The sequence below is a fragment of the Arachis hypogaea genome, chromosome 15 (genome assembly GCF_003086295.3).
Source record: "Arachis hypogaea cultivar Tifrunner chromosome 15, arahy.Tifrunner.gnm2.J5K5, whole genome shotgun sequence".
Classification (NCBI taxonomy): domain Eukaryota; kingdom Viridiplantae; phylum Streptophyta; class Magnoliopsida; order Fabales; family Fabaceae; genus Arachis; species Arachis hypogaea.
In genome coordinates this window covers 100175048-100192469 of record NC_092050.1, presented here as the reverse complement: position 1 = coordinate 100192469, position 17422 = coordinate 100175048, and the positions used below count along the sequence as shown (strand labels likewise).

Below are 17422 nucleotides of genomic sequence, written 5' to 3'. Positions count from 1 at the left end.
AATTTGCTTTTAATTTCATTTTGTACTTTAGGAGAGCCTATATAAAGGCCTTAGTCTTTACATTGAAAAAGAAGCCCAGAAAGGGGGGGGAACTGAACTCTGGAATGGGGGATTGAAGAGGGGTCTTCGTACTCCCTCCCCTCACACACTTTTCCTTCTCTTTCTTTTAGTTGTAATTTTCATTTATGAATTTGAAGCTTTATTTTTCCGTTTTTATCTTCATCTTTACTTTTTTGCACTTTCTTTCTTTTCTATTTTTGTAGAGCAATGATCAACTAACTCTTTACATTGGGTTAGAGAGCTCTATTGTGATTCAATGGATCAATTGTAGTTCTTATTCTTCTTCTTCTTTCTTTCCTCTTGATTTTACTAGAGAACTTTCGATCTTCATCCAATTGGGTAGTTATCTTGGAAAAGAAACTATTCATACTTGGATCTCTTCTGAACCTTGAAAGAGGAATGAAGAGATCATGCTAGAAATGCTTTCTCATGCTGGACCAAATTGGGTGTGGATGGATATGTGACTACAATCCTTCCAACACTTGATTTGGGAAATGCATGTGGTATAATCAGTGACCATACTTCATCTCTTCTCATGAGCAATTGACCAAGGAATTGGCTATTGATCAAGATTTGAGACATTGAATTAGAAGAAATTGTAATTCAATCACTTAAGATTGCTAAGGAGATCAATGAGTGCATTGATTGAGGAAGAGATGAGAATGAACATGATCCGGAGGATTGCAATATCTCTTGATCCCAATGTTCATTTTATTTTTAGTTCTTACATTTACTTTTCTTGTCATTTTACTTTTCTGCACTTTATTGCTTTCTTTACTTTTCTGTCAATTTACATTTCCTTGTTACTTATCACTCCATTATGATTCGTCTAACTAGGATAATCAATTAACCATTGATTGCTTAATCCGTTAATCTCTGTGGGATTCGACCTCACTCTATTGTGAGTTTTACTTGACGACAATTCGGTACACTTGCTGAAGGGAAACTTGTTGAGAGACAAGTTTTCCGTGCATCAAGTTTATGGCGCCGTTGCCGGGGATTAATTGTGATTAACAAAATACCGGTTGATTGATTTACTAGATTAGACACTTTTCTGTTGTCTTTGTTTTCTTTTATTTCTTTATTTTCTTTTGCTAACTAACTGTTTGTGATATTGCCTCACTGAAAATTTCCTCATCTGTGACAATGGAGATTCCAATTTCTTTTGGTGATTATTGTTTGAGACAGAGCTTTCTGCAGGAAAGAAAGGAGCATCCATCATATTCTAGTCAATCAAATTTCATGGGAAACTCTCCACCACCACAGAATGATTCACTTTACTATGCTCATGGTGGATGGGAGTATCAAGAACATGAAATGGGGTGCTTCCCAGGGTCACAAAATGGTCCATATTTTGATGACTTTGATCACTACTCAAGTTGTGGCTGGGAAGATCAAAGTCAAAGAGATTTCACTCATTCATACCCCAATCATCAAGAGCCATCACCTCTCAACTATAAAACCTCACCTCCAAGTTTCACATGCCTAAATCCTTCATCATTTGAGTCTGCCTCAGCACAAAAGTCTATCCAAAATCCATACAATTCATTTCACCATCCACAAAACTCAATCCACTACCCACAAGAGTCATACCACTTTCAGAACACACAACCACAAAACAACCAATTCCATTCACAACCATTACAACCTACCCAACCACCTTTAGATAGACTTGCTAGGATGGAACTCTTCATGGAAGAGCTCAAAAGAAGTAGAGAAGAAGAGAGACTCTTTAGGATAGAGCTTCTGCTTGAAGAAATAATAAAGACAAATGAAGAGGAGAAAATAGCAAGAAGGGACCATGAAGAAAAATTGAGACAGAATGCACAACTCTATTCTGAAGAACAATTCATTGAAGAGCTGAGAGCACAAAGAGAGACCACTTCACTCTCTCCAGAAACAGAAGAGTTCATTCAAAGGTCAAGAACAAATGAGGAAGTTAATCAAGGGAGCCCACACTCCAATGAAACAGAGAGTTGCATAGAGAGTGAGTTCATTGAACCACCAATTCGAGAAGTTCTTGATGAAGAGGATGCTCCACCCATCATACAATACCCAAATCCTGAAATCAAGGTGGTAAAGGCAATCAACATGAACACTAACAAAAGGATGGTGACCAAGAAAAGAAGGACAATATTCATGAAGAAGAAAAGGTCAACCAAAAGCCATCCCACCCCCACCCCAACAAGCAAGTTTACTCAAGCTAACAACAGAAGAAGGCTTGCTGGGGAGAGGCACTCAAAACAAGGGGCATTAACTGGCTCCTCTTTTCTCTTGAGGTCATTCCTCTTAACAAACTGGAAGAAGAGGAAGAAAGTTGTGAACAACATGTCAAGCTAATGATATTAAAAGAGCGCTTGTTGGGAGGCAACCTAACCGTAGGTAACATTTTCTTGCTTTGCTTAGTTTACTTTCAATAATTTGGCATATGATTGCACTCTAAGTTTGGTGTTGCCATGCAACAATTTGATTTCCAATCTTCACTGGGTACTTGCAACATTCTAAATTGACAGTGGCACACTAAGTTTGGTGTTGCCACTTAACTTTCAAGCAAAGTACCATGCCAACACCACTTATTAATGCAATCACATTGTCTCTGTTTTACTTCTTGTGCTTTTGTTGTGATCCGTAATCTTGCTTGCTAAAACACATGCATACTCACACTTTATTTTAAGACATTCATGATCCATCATAAACCCCGTCACCACTGTTTTAATTGTTGCTTGAGTATAAGCAATCATTCTATGTCTGGTGTGGGAAGGGGAAGAATAGGAGGAAAAGGGCAACAACAAGGAAGACAAAATACAAGGTGGTAAAGTTCCTTTCTCCTCTTACTTATTTCCAGCACTTTAATTTGCATGATTATCTTCTATGTTCTTTGTATGTATGTGTGCTTTCTCCTTGTGAATAAGCATGTCAGTTCTATCTTTTAAACTTTTTATTGATTAAGGCTGTGTTTTCTAGTCTGAATGTCATTACTGCATCCTTACTTTGCTTACTAGTATGCTTGTCCCTTTGAATCAAATGAAAAGAGAATGAGTGTTTTTAAAGACCAGAGTAGAGTTCATACTATGGAGTAAGTTCATGAGTTTATGGTGTGGTCATAAGTTAGCTAAGTTGGTTCAACTAGAAGGTGGGAGGACAACTATCTGTCATGAATATTGTGCTTGAGAAACACCCCATGAGACTAACTAAATAACAAGATCCTAATAAGAAAAAGGGGAAAAGAAAAATGAAAGTGGAAAAGTAAAAGAAAAAGAGTAAGTAATAAGGCTAGGCACCAATGGTTTTAATCTTGAAGCATGTGTCTGTGGTGCTCCTGTGTGAGGGATTTACTTGGATGAATAAGCTCTTAGGGGTGCCTTATCACTTGGTAACTTGGGTTAACTAACTCGGGATTATCAGCTGAAAGTCCACTATCAAGAGTAACCCTCACTACAGAGCACTTAGTAACCTAAAGAGGTGCTGGACACCAAGGTCTCAAGAAGGAAAATAAATGAACCAGATGCCTGTGGTGTGTATGTATGGGGGAGAGACTTGAGGGAGTAAGTCCTTAGGGGTGTCTCAACACCTAGCACCTTGAACCAACTGGTTCGGGAGTGTTGGCTGAAAGCTTATCTTAAAAAGTTGCCCCCTTACAGAGCACTTAGCCTAAAGAACACAAACAACCCTTGAAATAACAATAAAAGGATCAATAAAAGTCTCATGGGATGTAAGCAAAGTCAGTGTTTTAGGACATGATAAAGGTCTGAAAGCCAATAAAGGAATGAACCTAAGTTGCTATGCATGAAACCACCATAAAATCAGGGACATGACTTCCACAAGAATGACTCATTTCTCTTGGCATTCCATTCATCATTCTCTTGTTCCAGTACTTGCTTAGGGACAAGCAAGCTTTAAGTTTGGTGTTGTGATGCCAGGGCATCTTGGCCAGTTTCACTGACCTTTTCTTTACTGTTTTTAAGGTAGTTTCATGCATTTTCTTAGGAAATAAGCTAGTTTTGGGTGGATATTCACTTACATCTTGATTCAAGCATACATTGTGCATTTTACATGATTTCATCAGGATTTTGCATGAATTATATGATAAATTGGATGATGCATGATCCATGATTAAGAGCAAGACTTTGATGCACGTTGTTTGATTGATTTCAGGCCAAAAGAAGAAAAGAAGAGCCACGTTAGTGGCTACGTTAGTTACACTAACGTAGGCACTAACGTGGAAGGAAGGAAAGCCCCAACGTTAGTGAGAAAAGTTAGTGGCATTAACTTTGAAGAAAGGAAAAGGAGCCAACGTTAGTGACACTTAACATTATCACTAACGTTGGACCAAGCTCATAAGTGGGCACGTTAGTTGCCATGTTAAATTAGTTAACGTGGCCTCTAACGATAAGAAGAAAGGGGGAAAGCCAACGTTAGTGACATTCAATATTGTCACTAACGTTGGCCCAAGTTACAACAAAGCCACGTTAACTCCCACGTTAACTTAGTTAACGTGGAAGCTAACATGGAGAAAGGTGGTGATCGACAACGTTAGTGACACCAAACATTCTCACTAACGTTGGAGTGAACTCACAAGCCCCCAATAAGCCACGTTAACTCCCACGTTAACTTAGTTAACATGGTAGTTAACATGGGCAAAAGTCCCACCTGGCAGCCTAACCATGCCTTCTTCAAACATGCATAACTTGAGCCACAAAGCTCCAAATGAGGTGATTCCAGTGGCATTGGAAAGTAGGATTCCAGAGCTTTTTAAGCATATATGGCACTACATGGTTGACACTAAATTTAAGGGAGAAAACCTGCCCCGAAAGTGCAATGATGAACATGGTATCAGCCTGTATTTAGGCCAACTGACCTCTTCACCTTCCAAGAAGTATAACTCGAGTTGTAGAGCTCCAAATGATGCACTTCCAAAAGCATTGGAAAGTAGACATCCAGAGCTTTCCAATGATATATAATAATATGGGGTGGACACTAATTTTGAGCTTCAGAAATGGGAAATTGCTAGCGTTATTGGCAATCAACATTTCCAGTAACGTTGGCATATATGCCAGCGACCATGTCCATTTCAAAGGAGCATAACTTGAGCTACAGAGGTCCAATTGAGGTGATTGCAGTTGCGTTGGAAAGCTGACATTCAGAGCTTTCCAACGATATATAATACTCTATAGTGGGCATGAAATTTGAGCACAAACAAGAGGCATCTTTTAAGCCCCAAAAACACCAACTGGACAGCAAGTGCAACGTTAGCCACAATAACTTTAGCACTAACGCCACACTTGTAGCATTAGTGTGGCTAACTTTAGCACTAACTTTAGCACCTGGACCTCAACTTAACTCACTTCTCTCTCAAGTCCACTTCCAAGCTCAAGCAAGCAGGCCCACAATTGTCAACCAATCAAGGCCACAAGAAGCATCTAGAATAGGAATTTTCATTTAATTGTAATTTGCTTTTAATTTCATTTTGTAATTTAGGAGAGCCTATATAAAGGCCTTAGTCTTTACATTGAAAAAGAAGCCCGGAAAGGGGGGGAACTGAATTCTGGAATGGAGGATTGAAGAGGGGTCTTCGGACTCCCTCCCCTCACACACTTTTCCTTCTCTTTCTTTTAGTTGTAATTTTTATTTATGAATTTGAAGTTTTATTTTTTAGTTTTTATCTTCATCTTTACTTTTCTGCACACTACAAGATTTTTGCTTGCTTATGGGAGTTTTTTTGTGGAAGTTTTAAAAACCTCCATAACATACTTTATTTATGGCAAAATATGAAACCTCCATTGATTAATGCTAGTTTAAATTTCTAAGCCCAAATGTTCAAACAAATAGCCCATCCCTAACCTAGCTACTCTATTTAAACTTGTCCAAACAAATTAAGTCCAAACAGAAACCTGTCCAAAAAAATTAGAAGGGGAAGAAGAGTGAGAATGAAACCCTAGAACTACTCACAGTCACCGTATTCATCTCTTTGCCATTGTCACCATCAAGCTCACCATATATAGCATCTGAGATCAGAGGGAGAGTAACCTCATCGCTACGGCCATTCATGTCCTCATCGTTGTTGCCATCAAGCTTCTACATCAATGCATTATCTCCTTCATCTACATGTAATAACTTTAATTTTGAGATCAGAGAAAGATTGAGTTCGTAGCCATCGCCGGCACCGCCATCAAGCTTATCCGTAAATGCTTTTGGTTTTCTCTGCAATCACCTAAGGTCAATTTCTATTTGTTCATTTTTCTTTTTCAATGTTATTTATTTAACTCAGTTTAGATATTCTTTTTTTTTCTCTTTATAGCGTGGTTAGAATTTGATACAAAGGGAGATCGCACAAAAATTATGCGTTGAATGATAGGAATTTTATCTCATAACGAAGCTGGAATCTGCTGAGAAGACCTGGCAAGATTTATCGGTATCAAAATTTTTGTTTAGATATTCTTTTGTTTTTAGTTCAGCTTAATCCAATGGTGCGTTTTTGTAATTTTATATATTTGCGATGAATTATAGGAACCTTATCTCATAATGAAGCCGAAATCTGCTGAGAAGACTTGGCAAGATTTATCGGTATCAAAATTTTTGTCTTTTTTGTTTCTATGAAATTTTGTTGCAACCAATTATCTAAATCGATTTATTATTATTGTTATTAAAAGTTTGGTTGGTGTTTTAGGTTAAGCTTGCTGACCCTGACCTTGTGTCTAATCCGAGTGAGTACCAAAAATTGGCAAAATCAGTGGCAGAGCTTGATGAGGTACTTTCATTTGTAATGTGCACCTCACCTGATACTTCTTTTTGCACTGTATTAAGGTGAAAATGTAATTTTAATATTTCTAAATTTCAATGGAGGTTGTGTCCACGTATAGGAGGTTTAAAGTGTGTGAAAAGGCTAAACAAAAGGTTTGATTAGGTTTCAGTGCTTGAGTGCTTGTTCATCCTTTTTAGTGACTTTTAGACAATTGAAGTGTGTTTGATACCTCCACCGGTAACACCCTAAACAATAATAATAATCAACCTTAAAAATCTGCCTCTGTAGTTCATTATTATTATTAGCTATCTATCTAGTTGCATTAACGCTAATTACTATTTATTAGTGTTATATGTGACCAAGTGTTTAAAGAAACAGTTTAGTATAGTCTTTAAAACACAAAATATGACCAAATGCCTATGAACACTTGAAAACTATATTCATTGATTTTGAGCAGTAAATAGCTAAGTTGCATTGCAGGCCAAGTAGCAAACAAAGTATAAAGTTTTTTGTTTTTAAACTTATTATTATTATTTTCAAAGTAAAAATAAAACAAAAAAAGATTTGCAAGTATATATCAGGCGGCTAAACAATTTAAATGTTTCAATAGATGCAGTTCGAAAATTTTAAAACAAAAAACACTATAAAAATAGTTTTTACCCCCAATAATTTATCTTGATTATGGTTTTGGTTTGATTGTACTTTATTGTTGTTTTGGTAACCAATTTTGTTCTTTATTATTCTTGACTGTCTATTAGTACTATTGTATTGTAAATTAATGGCTTTTTAAGCTAGCTAGCTACTATGCACATCAATCAAGTCCTGCTGCGGTTAAGCTTAAATATGAGAGAATCTGAGTTAATATGCGATTCATTCTTTTACTATATGTTATTAGTGAAGATCAGCTTTCAAAAAGTATTAACATTTAACATTATAAGCTCTTTGCTATTTATTGTAAGCTCTCTTCTAAATTAACATTTGATACAATAATAAGAGATATATATTAAGTGTGTGACATGTTAAATATATTATTTTAATCCTAAGTGGGTTTGTTTGGCAGAAAATTAAAATAATGTGTGATATTTTATATTCATCTTGAGGCACTTCAACATCTTGCTGGGAGTGCTGATATTAAGGTAAATAGTTTCTACAAATATGTTACTAATCCAATCCTATTTAGCTAATCCCCATTATGATAAGATTGTTTATATTTTATAGGACTGAGAAGCTGTGCTGGACAAGGCTGTGCATACTGAATATGGTAAACAGATTATACGGTATGGATATGTTATAGAAATTTCTGTTCTGTATTTTTTCACGGAGACTAATTACCTAAACTGTTAATCTTCTGTCAAGTGGGATTGATTTGGAGAGCATGGGTATAGTACAACGTGATACTTTGTTGGCATTTCGCACTCTTTGCAAGGTTGGTTCTGCAACTTAAATACTAGCATCGTGGTTATTTTCTTTCAACATCTCTTATGTTTTCAAATGTAAATTTGGCAGATGGGTATGATGGAAGATAATGATGAAGTTACAACCAAGACAAGGATATTATCTCTTGAGCTTCTACAAGTTATAAAGTGATTTTAGCTAGCATCTATTAATTGCTAGTTTATAGGTTGTAGCAAAATTCATAGAAACTTATGTTCCTTGTTTTTTTGCTTTACTACCAAGTTACAGGTCCATTTGATTTTCTGTGATATACTTGGTGCTTTTAATTGTATTGCCTTGGGTTTAGATTTACAAATGCAATTAATGTAAAGATGATGTAAAGAACACATACATATCCTTTTGTTTTGATGCTGATATTTGTATTTAATGCTTTCTTTTTTAACTAAAACCTTATGGAAGGACGGCACATTATTGTCTTTTTATTGTTCTTTGAAACTCATTCACGTTGCTGTGAATTGGTTTCTCAATGTTTCAAATTATTTTTTTTTGTTCTTAACTGATGACAATTGAATTTTTTATTTTTTATTTTATTTTCTCAGGTTTTGTTGGAAGGAGTTAGCCACTCATTTACAAAGAATTTTTATTTTATTGATTCGGTGAAGGCATATCTTTCATATGCATTATTGCGAGCTTCAGTTTCACAATCCCGTCATATTTCAGGTTGGTTGAACTAAGTTACATTTTTTTAGCATATCCTTAAGGATCTACTTGTAAGTATTGTTATTTTGTTCTTCTTTGTTGGCAGTATGCAACTGGAATATTCTTAGTGCTGTTGTTACGATCAGAGAAAGTCTCAAAATATGTGTTATATCTTTTTGCAAATCTCATAGAAGTTTTTAGCAGAGACCACCGTTAATTTAATGTGTCTAATCTGTTTCTGCACAACTCTTTTTGTTTTCAGAGTGAAATAGGCATCTTTTTTCAGCTGATAGTGCTCAGACCACTGGACAGTTTAGAGTTTCTCATCAACCAAAAAGTTAGTATTCTTCGGTATGATGTTCTTCCTATTGATTAAAATTTCTTGTAATATGGTTTAAAGACCTTAAATGATATGTTGTTTTGCCATTCTTTTTTTTTTGTATGATTAAACTTAAACTTGTTTGAAAGAATTGTAAAATCTGACAGTGATTTTGTGTGGCATAAACATCATTTAGTTTATTTATGTGCATGTTGGTGAATACAATAATCTCTATCGTCTTTCAATTTGACATGTAGGTTACAGCTCTATCAAAAATAGCTCAAGGTACTCAAAATATTGATCCAAATTGCTGTTGCTGTTTCTCAAACAGCTTCAATTATATGGGAAGTAAGTAGTTCATTCGAGGTTTAGTTACTTTAAAATTCTCTGTAGTTTCATTGAATTTCCATATTGGGTTTGAAACTATTTTTTTTTTGTGGATATTATTATAAATTAGTGGAAAAACAAACTTGTTTCAGTTGCTCAATTTTTGAAGAACACTCCCAATCTGGATAAGGTTGTAACTTTCATGTAGTACAATTTAACTCTAGATTCATGTTTGTTCTTGTAATATATATCTCTTGGTTGTATTAGGGTAAAAAATTATGAATGGAAGCTCCATGGAATTGATCCATGTGTATTTTTACTCATGTGCAAAAAACACCGTTGGTGTTGAATTTTGATAGAAAATCCTATGATTAATAAGTAGCTAATTAATGAGATGAGAGTATGTAAATGAGATGAGATTAATGAATGATTTGAAATTAAAAATAAATAAATAATTATAGGATTTGTGGAGGTTTGAAAATCTCACAAAATAGTTAATTTTTGTTAATTTTAAAAATCAATTTTTGGGGGTTTTAAACTGTCACAAAAGTGATTCTAAACTGTCACAAAAGTTCAATATAAAACTCCCACTAAACACACTTAAACCCCCCCCCCCCACTGAATAGATTGTGGAGGTTTTTAAAAACTCCCACAAAAGACCTCGTGGCACCTCAAATTTTGGGGGTTTTGGAAACCCCCACAAACCATTTGGTGGGGGTTATAAACCTCCACAAATAAGAAAAAAAACTGCCACAAATAAACAAAAACTTTGTAGTGGCACTTTCTTTCTTTTCTATTTTTGTAGAGCAATGATCAACTAACTCTTTACATTGGGTTAGAGAGCTCTATTGTGATTCAATGGATCAATTGTAGTTCTTATTCTTCTTCTTCTTTCTTTTCTCTTGATTTTACTAGAGAGCTTTCGATCTTCATCCAATTGGGTAGTTATCTTGGAAAAGAAACTATTCATACTTGGATCTCTTCTGAACCTTGAAAGAGGAATGAAGAGATCATGCTAGACATGCTTTCTCATGCTGGACCAAATTGGGTGTGGATGGATATGTGACTATAATCCTTCCAACACTTGATTTGGGAAATGCATGTGGTATAATCAGTGACCATACTTCATCTCTTCTCATGAGCAATTGACCAAGGAATTGGCTATTGATCAAGATTTGAGACATTGAATTACAAGAAATTGTAATTCAATCACTTAAGATTGCCAAGGAGATCAATGAGTGCATTGATTGAGGAAGAGATGAGAATGAACATGATCCGGAGGATTGCAATATCTCTTGATCCCAATGTTCATTTTATTTTTAGTTCTTACATTTAATTTTTTTGTCATTTTACATTTCTGCACTTTATTGCTTTCTTTACTTTTCTGTCAATTTACATTTCCTTGTTACTTATCACTCCATTATGATTCGTCTAACTAGGATAATCAATTAACCATTGATTGCTTAATCCGTTAATCTCTGTGGGATTCGACCTCATTCTATTGTGAGTTTTACTTGACGACAATTCGATACACTTGCCGAAGGGGAATTTGTTGAGAGACAAGTTTTCCGTGCATCAGGTGGCGACTCCATATCATCCACAGACAAATGGACAAGCTGAAGTCTCTAACAGAGAACTTAAAAGAATCCTGGAATGGACTGTAAGTACCCGTAGAAAGGATTGGGCACGAAGCTTGGATGATGCTCTGTGGGCTTACAGAACAGCATTCAAGACTCCTATAGGGACCTCTCTATACCAACTTGTGTATGGTAAGGCATGCCACCTGCCCGTGGAACTGGAAAATAAAGCCTACTGGGCAACCAGATTCCTAAACTTTGATGCCAAATTAGCTGGAGAAAAAAGATTGCTCCAGCTAAATGAGCTAGAGGAATTCAGATTCACTACTTTCGAAAATGCCAAGCTTTATAAAGAAAAATAAAAAAGTGGCATGACAGAAAGCTGTCATCTAGAATCTTTGAACCAGGACAAAAGGTTCTGTTGTTTAACTCTAGGCTCAGGCTGTTCCCCGGGAAACTAAAGTCCCGGTGGAGGGGACCATATGTGATTACAAGTGTATCACCATATGGTTATGTGGAACTTCAAGATATTGATTCTGACAAGAAGTTCATTGTTAATGGATAGAGAATCAAGCACTATCTTGAAGGCAATGTTGAGCAAGAATGCTCAAGGCTGAAGCTAGATTAAAAGCTCAGCAAGGTCCAGCTAAAGACAATAAAGAAGCACTTGCTGGGAGGTAACCCAGCCATGGGGCATCACTTCCTCTAAGCATTTTGCCCTATTCTTGATTTTATTTGTTTATATAAAGTTCACTGATACTAAGGTAAAGAGTCAATTGTTTAAGTTCACAGGGTTACAGAAGGATTCTACACACAAAACAGAGAAAAAGAGCTCACTGGCAAGAAAACGCCAGTAAGAGTCTGTTTTGGGCATTCAACGCCCAAAAGAAGCATCCACTGGGCGTTGAACGCCAGTAAGGATAGCCATCTGGGCGTTAAACGCCAGAAAGAAGCTCCTTCTGGGCGTTTAACGCCATATTTACAGCATCCTGGGCATTCAGAAAAACGCCCAGTGACAAAGGAGTTCCTGGCATTCAACGCCAGAAAGAAGCAACAGCTGGGCGTTGAACGCCCAGGAGAGGCAGCATTTGGGCGTTGAACGCCCAAAACATGCAGCGTTTGGGCGTTCAAACGCCAGGATGGTAGGGAGGAGGTGAATTCATTTTTACTTCATATTTTTCATTCTAAATTTAATTTTCATGTTTTAATTCATGATTTCTTGCATAAACATGTTAAGAACCCTGATTTCTAAAATTCCTAATTTCTAAAAACCCTATTCTAAAAATATCAAATGTATCTTAATCCATAAACACAAATCCTTTTTTATCCAATTCAACTCATTTTCAAAATTTTCAAAACAAATCTATCTTTTTTCATTCAAAAATCTTTTCAACTAATCAATATCTTTTTCAAATCTCTATATTATCTTTTTCAAAAATCCAATTTTATCTTTTTCAAATATCTTTCATATCTTTTCAATTTTAAATTATATATTTTCTTATCATACTTATTTTTTTTAAATCATATCTTCTATCTTATCTTTCTCCCTATTTTCGAAAACCCCCCTCCCTTTTAAAAACCCATTCGGCCTCCTTCCTCTCATCCACCATCCTACACTAGCTCTCCTTCTATCCCTCTCTTTTCTTTTCTTTTGCTTGAGGACAAGCAAACCTCTAAGTTTGGTGTGTTTATCCGTTATCACTAAACCATACCCACTAAGATCATGGCTCCTAAAGGAAAATAACCTACTCCAAGAGGCAAGAAAGAGAGTGTTCCAAAACCACTTTGGAATCAAGGGAAGTTCTTAACTAAAGAACATTCAGACCATTATTACAAAATAATGGGTCTAAGATCAGTGATCCCAGAAGTTAGATTCGATCTGAAAGAAGACGAATATCCGGAGATCCAAGAGCAAATTTGAATCAGGAACTGGGAGATCCTAACTAATCCTGAAACAAAAGTGGGAAGGAATATGGTCCACGAGTTCTATGCTAATATGTGGCAAACAGACAAGCAAAGACTATCTGGATCTGCTCTCTATGACTATCGGACCTTGGTCAGAGGAAAGATTGTTCATACCCACCCTGACAAGATCAGGGAGATCTTAAAGCTACCTCAGCTGAAAGATGATCCAGACTCCTTCAATAGGAGAATGATGAGAACAGACAAGGGCCTCGATAAGATTCTAGAGGATATATGTATCCCTGGAGCCAGGTGGACCACCAGCACGAAGGGTGTCCCAAATCAACTCAAAAGAGAAGATCTCAAACTAGACTCGCCAGAGGATGGCTGGACTTCATTCGGCATTCTCTGCTGCCCACTAGCAACCGTTCTGAAGTCATTATTAGAAGAGCAGTGATGATCCATTGCATCATGATGGAAAAAGAAGTGGAAGTTCATCAACTGATTTCAACTGAATTTTACAAAATTGCAAACAAAAATTCTAAAGATGCCAGGTTGGCTTATCCAAGCTTGATTTCTATGCTCTGCAAGGACGCTGGAGTAAGGATTGGAATAACTGAGTATATCTCAGTTGAGCGACCAATCACCAAAGCATCAATGGAAAAACAACAAGCACAGGATGACCCCATCAAGAAGAGAACACAGGAATTTCTCCCAGAAATCCCTAAATCTGAATACTGGGAGTATCTTGAAACATCTATTACCAAGATGCAAGAAGCTATGGAACAAATAAATAAAGAACAGAAGGAATAAAGTAGCATTCTTTGCTATTTGCTTAAAGAACAGGAGGAGCAAGGGCGTGATTTAAGGGAATTGAAGCACCAGAAATTATCTCTTGAAGGACCAAGCACCCCGCAGATTAGAGGAACATCCACTTCCCAGAACAAAGGTTGTTAAATTCCAATCTTAGCCTTAACTCTGTGATAACTATTTTTATTTTAGTTTTACCTTAGGAGTCATATAGTAGTAATTAGTATCTATATTTTTGATTTTATCTCCAATTAAGCTATAATTTAATTTTATCATCATCATTAAACATGAATAAAATAGAAGAATTTCTTTAGAATAAGAGGCAATATTTTTCGAGTTTTTAATAAGATAAATTCTAATTATTTACATGTGGTGGCAATGCTTTCTGTCTTCTGAATGAATGCTTGAACAGTGCATATGTCTTTTGAATTTGATGTTTAAGACTGTTAAATATGTTGGCTCTTGAAAGAATGATGAACATGAGACATGTTATTGATAATCTGAAAAATCATAAAAATGATTCTTGAAGCAAGAAAAAGCAGTGAATACAAAAGCTTGCAAAAAAAAATTAGAGAAAGAAAAAGAAAAAGCAAGCAGAAAAAGCCAAAGCTCTTAAAACCAAAAGGCAAGAGCAAAAAGCCAATAGCCCTTAAAACCAAAAGGCAAGGGTAATAAAAAGGACCCCAAGGCTTTGAGAATCAGTGGATAGGAGGGCCTAAAGGAATAAAATCCTGGCCTAAGCGGCTAAACCAAGCTGTCCATAACCATGTGCTTGTGGCGTGAAGGTGTCAAGTGAAAACTTGAGACTGAGCGGTTAAAGTCAAGGTCCAAAGCAAAAAGAAGAGTGTGCTTAAGAACTCTGGACACCTCTAATTGGGAACTTTAGCAAAGCTGAGTCACAATCTGAAAAGGTTCACCTAATTATGTGTCTGTGGCATTTATGTATCCGGTGGTAATACTGGAAAACAAAGTGCTTAGGGCCACGGCCAAGACTCATAAAGTAGCTGTGTTCAAGAATCAACATACTGAACTAGGAGAATCAATATCACTATCTGAATTCTGAGTTCCTATAGATGCCAATCACTATGAGCTTCAATGGATAAAGTGAGATGCCAAAACTGTTCAGAAGCAAAAAGCTACTAGTCCCGCTCATCGAATTAGAATCTGAGCTTCACTCAAAAACTCTGAGATATTATTGCTTCTTAAATTATTTGTATTCTATTTTATTTATCTAGTTGCTTGAGGACAAGCAACAGTTTAAGTTTGCTGTTGTGATGAGCGGATATTTTATACGCTTTTTAGGGTTAATTTCATGTAGTTTTTAGTGTGTTTTAGTTAGTTTTTAGTTTATTTTTAGTAGTTTCTAGGAAAAATTCATATTTCTGGACTTTACTATGAGTTTGTGTGTTTTTTTGTAATTTTAGGTATTTTTTGGCTGAAATTGAGGGAGCTGAGCATAAATCTGATTCAGGCTGAAAAAGGACTGCTGATGCTGTTGGATTCTGACCTCCCTGCACTCGGAATGGATTTTCTGGAGCTATAGGATTCTAAATGGCGCGCTTCCAATTGCGTTGGAAAGTAGACATCCAGGGCTTTCCAGAAATATATAATAGTCCATACTTATCTCAAGGATAGACGACAGAAACTGGCGTTCAACGCCAGTTCCATGTTGCAGTCTGGCGTCCAGCGCCAGAAACAAGTTACAAGTTGGAGTTCAACGCCAGAAAAGGATCCAAAGCTGGCGTTGAACGCCCAAAACAGCCCTATGCACGTGATTAGCTTAAGTCTCAGCCCCAGCACACACCAAGTGGGCCCCAAAAGTGGATTTCTGCACTATCCATCTTAGTTTACTCATTTTCTGTAAACCTAGTTTATTAGTCTAGTATTTAAACAACTTTTAGAGACTTCTCTTGTATCTCATGACATTTTAGATCTAAACTTTGTACCTTTTGACGGCATGAGTCTCTAAACTCCATTGTTGGGGGTGAGGAGCTCTGCTGTGTCTCGATGAATTAATGCAAGTATTTCTGTTTTCTATTCAATTCAACTTATTCCGCTTCTAAGATATTCATTCGCACTTCAACCTGAATGTGATGAACGTGACAATCATCATCATTCCCCCACGAATGCGTGCCTGACAACCACTTCCGTTCCACCTTAGATTGAATGAGTATCTCTTGGATCTCTTAATCAGAATCTTTGTGGTATAAGCTAGATTGATGGCGGCATTCATGAGAGCCCGGAAAGTCTAAACCTTGTCTGTGGTATTCCGAGTAGGACTCTAGGATTGAATGACTGTGACGAATTTCAAACTCGCGAGTGCTGGGCGTAGTGACAGACGCAAAAGGATAGTAAATCCTATTCCGGTACGATTGAGAACCTGCAGATGATTAGCCGTGCAGTGACAGCGCATCTGGACCCTTTTCACTGGAAGGATGGATGGTAGCCATTGACAACGGTGATCCACCAAGACACAGCTTGCCATAGGAGGACGTGCGTGCGTGAATTAGAAAACAGAGGAAAGCAGAATATCAGAAGATAAAGCATCTCCAAAGCTCCAACATATTCTCCATCATTGCATACAAGTATAATTTGTGTTCTGCCCTTTTATTCCTTGCAATCAAATTTGATAAGTGAATTATTTTATTGTTTTCCTGACTAAGAGTTACAAGATAACCATAGATTGCTTCAAGCCAACAATCTCCATGGGATCGACCCTTACTCACGTAAGGTATTACTTGGACGACCCAGTGCACTTGCTGGTTAGTTGTAAGAGTTGTAAAAAGTGTGATTTACAATTCGTGCACCAGACATCACACTGAAAGATAGAACGATCTTCTGGGGGGTTGTCAATGACTCCATTCAGATTGAAGATTACTATGCGGCCATCTTTTTCAAAGGAGTATGTTCCTGAAAAAGCATCCAATTTGAATTTTGATGTCTTCAGGAATGGTCTTCCAAGTAGGATTGATGATGGCTTATCTAAATCATTATGGGGCATCTCCAAGATATAAAAATCATTGGGAAATGTAAGCCCTTTAATGTTCACCAAAACATCTTCAGCAACTCCAGCCACTGTAATAATGCTTTTATCTGCTAACACAAAATGAGCTGCCGACCCTTTTAAGGGAGGGAGCCTCAAAATATCATATATAGACAAAGGCATTATACTGACACATGCTCCTAAATCACACATGCAATCATAAATTACTACACCACCAATAGTACAGCTAACTATACAAGGACCTGGATCACTACATTTTTCAGGTAATCCTCCCATTAAAGCAGATATAGAACTACCTAAAGGAATAGTTTCTAATTCATTAATTTTGTCTTTATGGATACATAAGTCTTTAGAAACTTTGCATATTTAGGTACCTGCTAAATAACATCAAAAAGAGGAACAGTTACCTCAACCTTTTTGAATATTTCTACCATTTTGGGGTCGGTTTCCAGCTGCTTCCTGGGCTTCTTTGCAAGTTGTGGAAATGGAATAGGAGTAGTGTTTTCTGTGGTGTCTGTGCCTTTTGGTGCTTCCTCCTGTGGTTGAGCTATTTCTTCTTCAGCTATGTCCTGTATGTCGTCTTCCTC

General features: G+C 36.7%; 1 protein-coding gene across 11 annotated transcripts; it reads left to right on the top strand.

Annotated features, from left to right (window-relative positions):
• Nucleotides 1-5913: 5913 nt before the first annotated feature.
• On the top strand, nucleotides 5914-15506 carry LOC112750436 (brefeldin A-inhibited guanine nucleotide-exchange protein 5). 11 transcript variants are annotated; one of them, XR_011872119.1, is made up of 12 exons: nucleotides 5942-6276; nucleotides 6359-6472; nucleotides 6568-6624; nucleotides 6728-6808; nucleotides 7863-7938; nucleotides 8021-8079; nucleotides 8159-8228; nucleotides 8309-8377; nucleotides 8797-8917; nucleotides 9169-9247; nucleotides 9473-9563; nucleotides 15256-15389. XR_011872119.1 is itself a non-coding variant. In XM_072216470.1 (12 exons), exons 7-12 carry the CDS (start codon nucleotides 8178-8180, stop codon nucleotides 15372-15374), a joined length of 516 nt encoding a protein of 171 aa, XP_072072571.1. In that variant the 5' UTR covers nucleotides 5942-6241; nucleotides 6359-6472; nucleotides 6568-6624; nucleotides 6728-6808; nucleotides 7863-7938; nucleotides 8021-8063; nucleotides 8159-8177; the 3' UTR covers nucleotides 15375-15506. The 11 variants fall into 11 exon arrangements, 6 of the variants coding, with proteins under 6 accessions (XP_072072571.1, XP_072072570.1, XP_072072569.1 ...); XR_011872120.1 differs by lacking the exon at nucleotides 15256-15389 and adding an exon at nucleotides 9695-9861; XR_011872121.1 differs by lacking the exon at nucleotides 15256-15389 and adding an exon at nucleotides 9695-9861 and having other exon boundaries at nucleotides 8309-8385; nucleotides 9159-9247.
• The last annotated feature ends 1916 nt before the right edge of the window (nucleotides 15507-17422 follow it).

Excerpts from the sequence above, each read along its gene's own strand:
- LOC112750436 (XM_072216470.1), top strand. The coding sequence starts at position 8,178 with ATGGGTATAGTACAACGTGATACTTTGTTGGCATTTCGCACTCTTTGC. Across the intron at positions 8,378-8,796 it reads TATCTCTTGAGCTTCTACAA|GTTTTGTTGGAAGGAGTTAG; the intron begins GTTATAAAGTGA and ends TTATTTTCTCAG. Across the intron at positions 8,918-9,168 it reads ACAATCCCGTCATATTTCAG|GCATCTTTTTTCAGCTGATA; the intron begins GTTGGTTGAACT and ends AGAGTGAAATAG.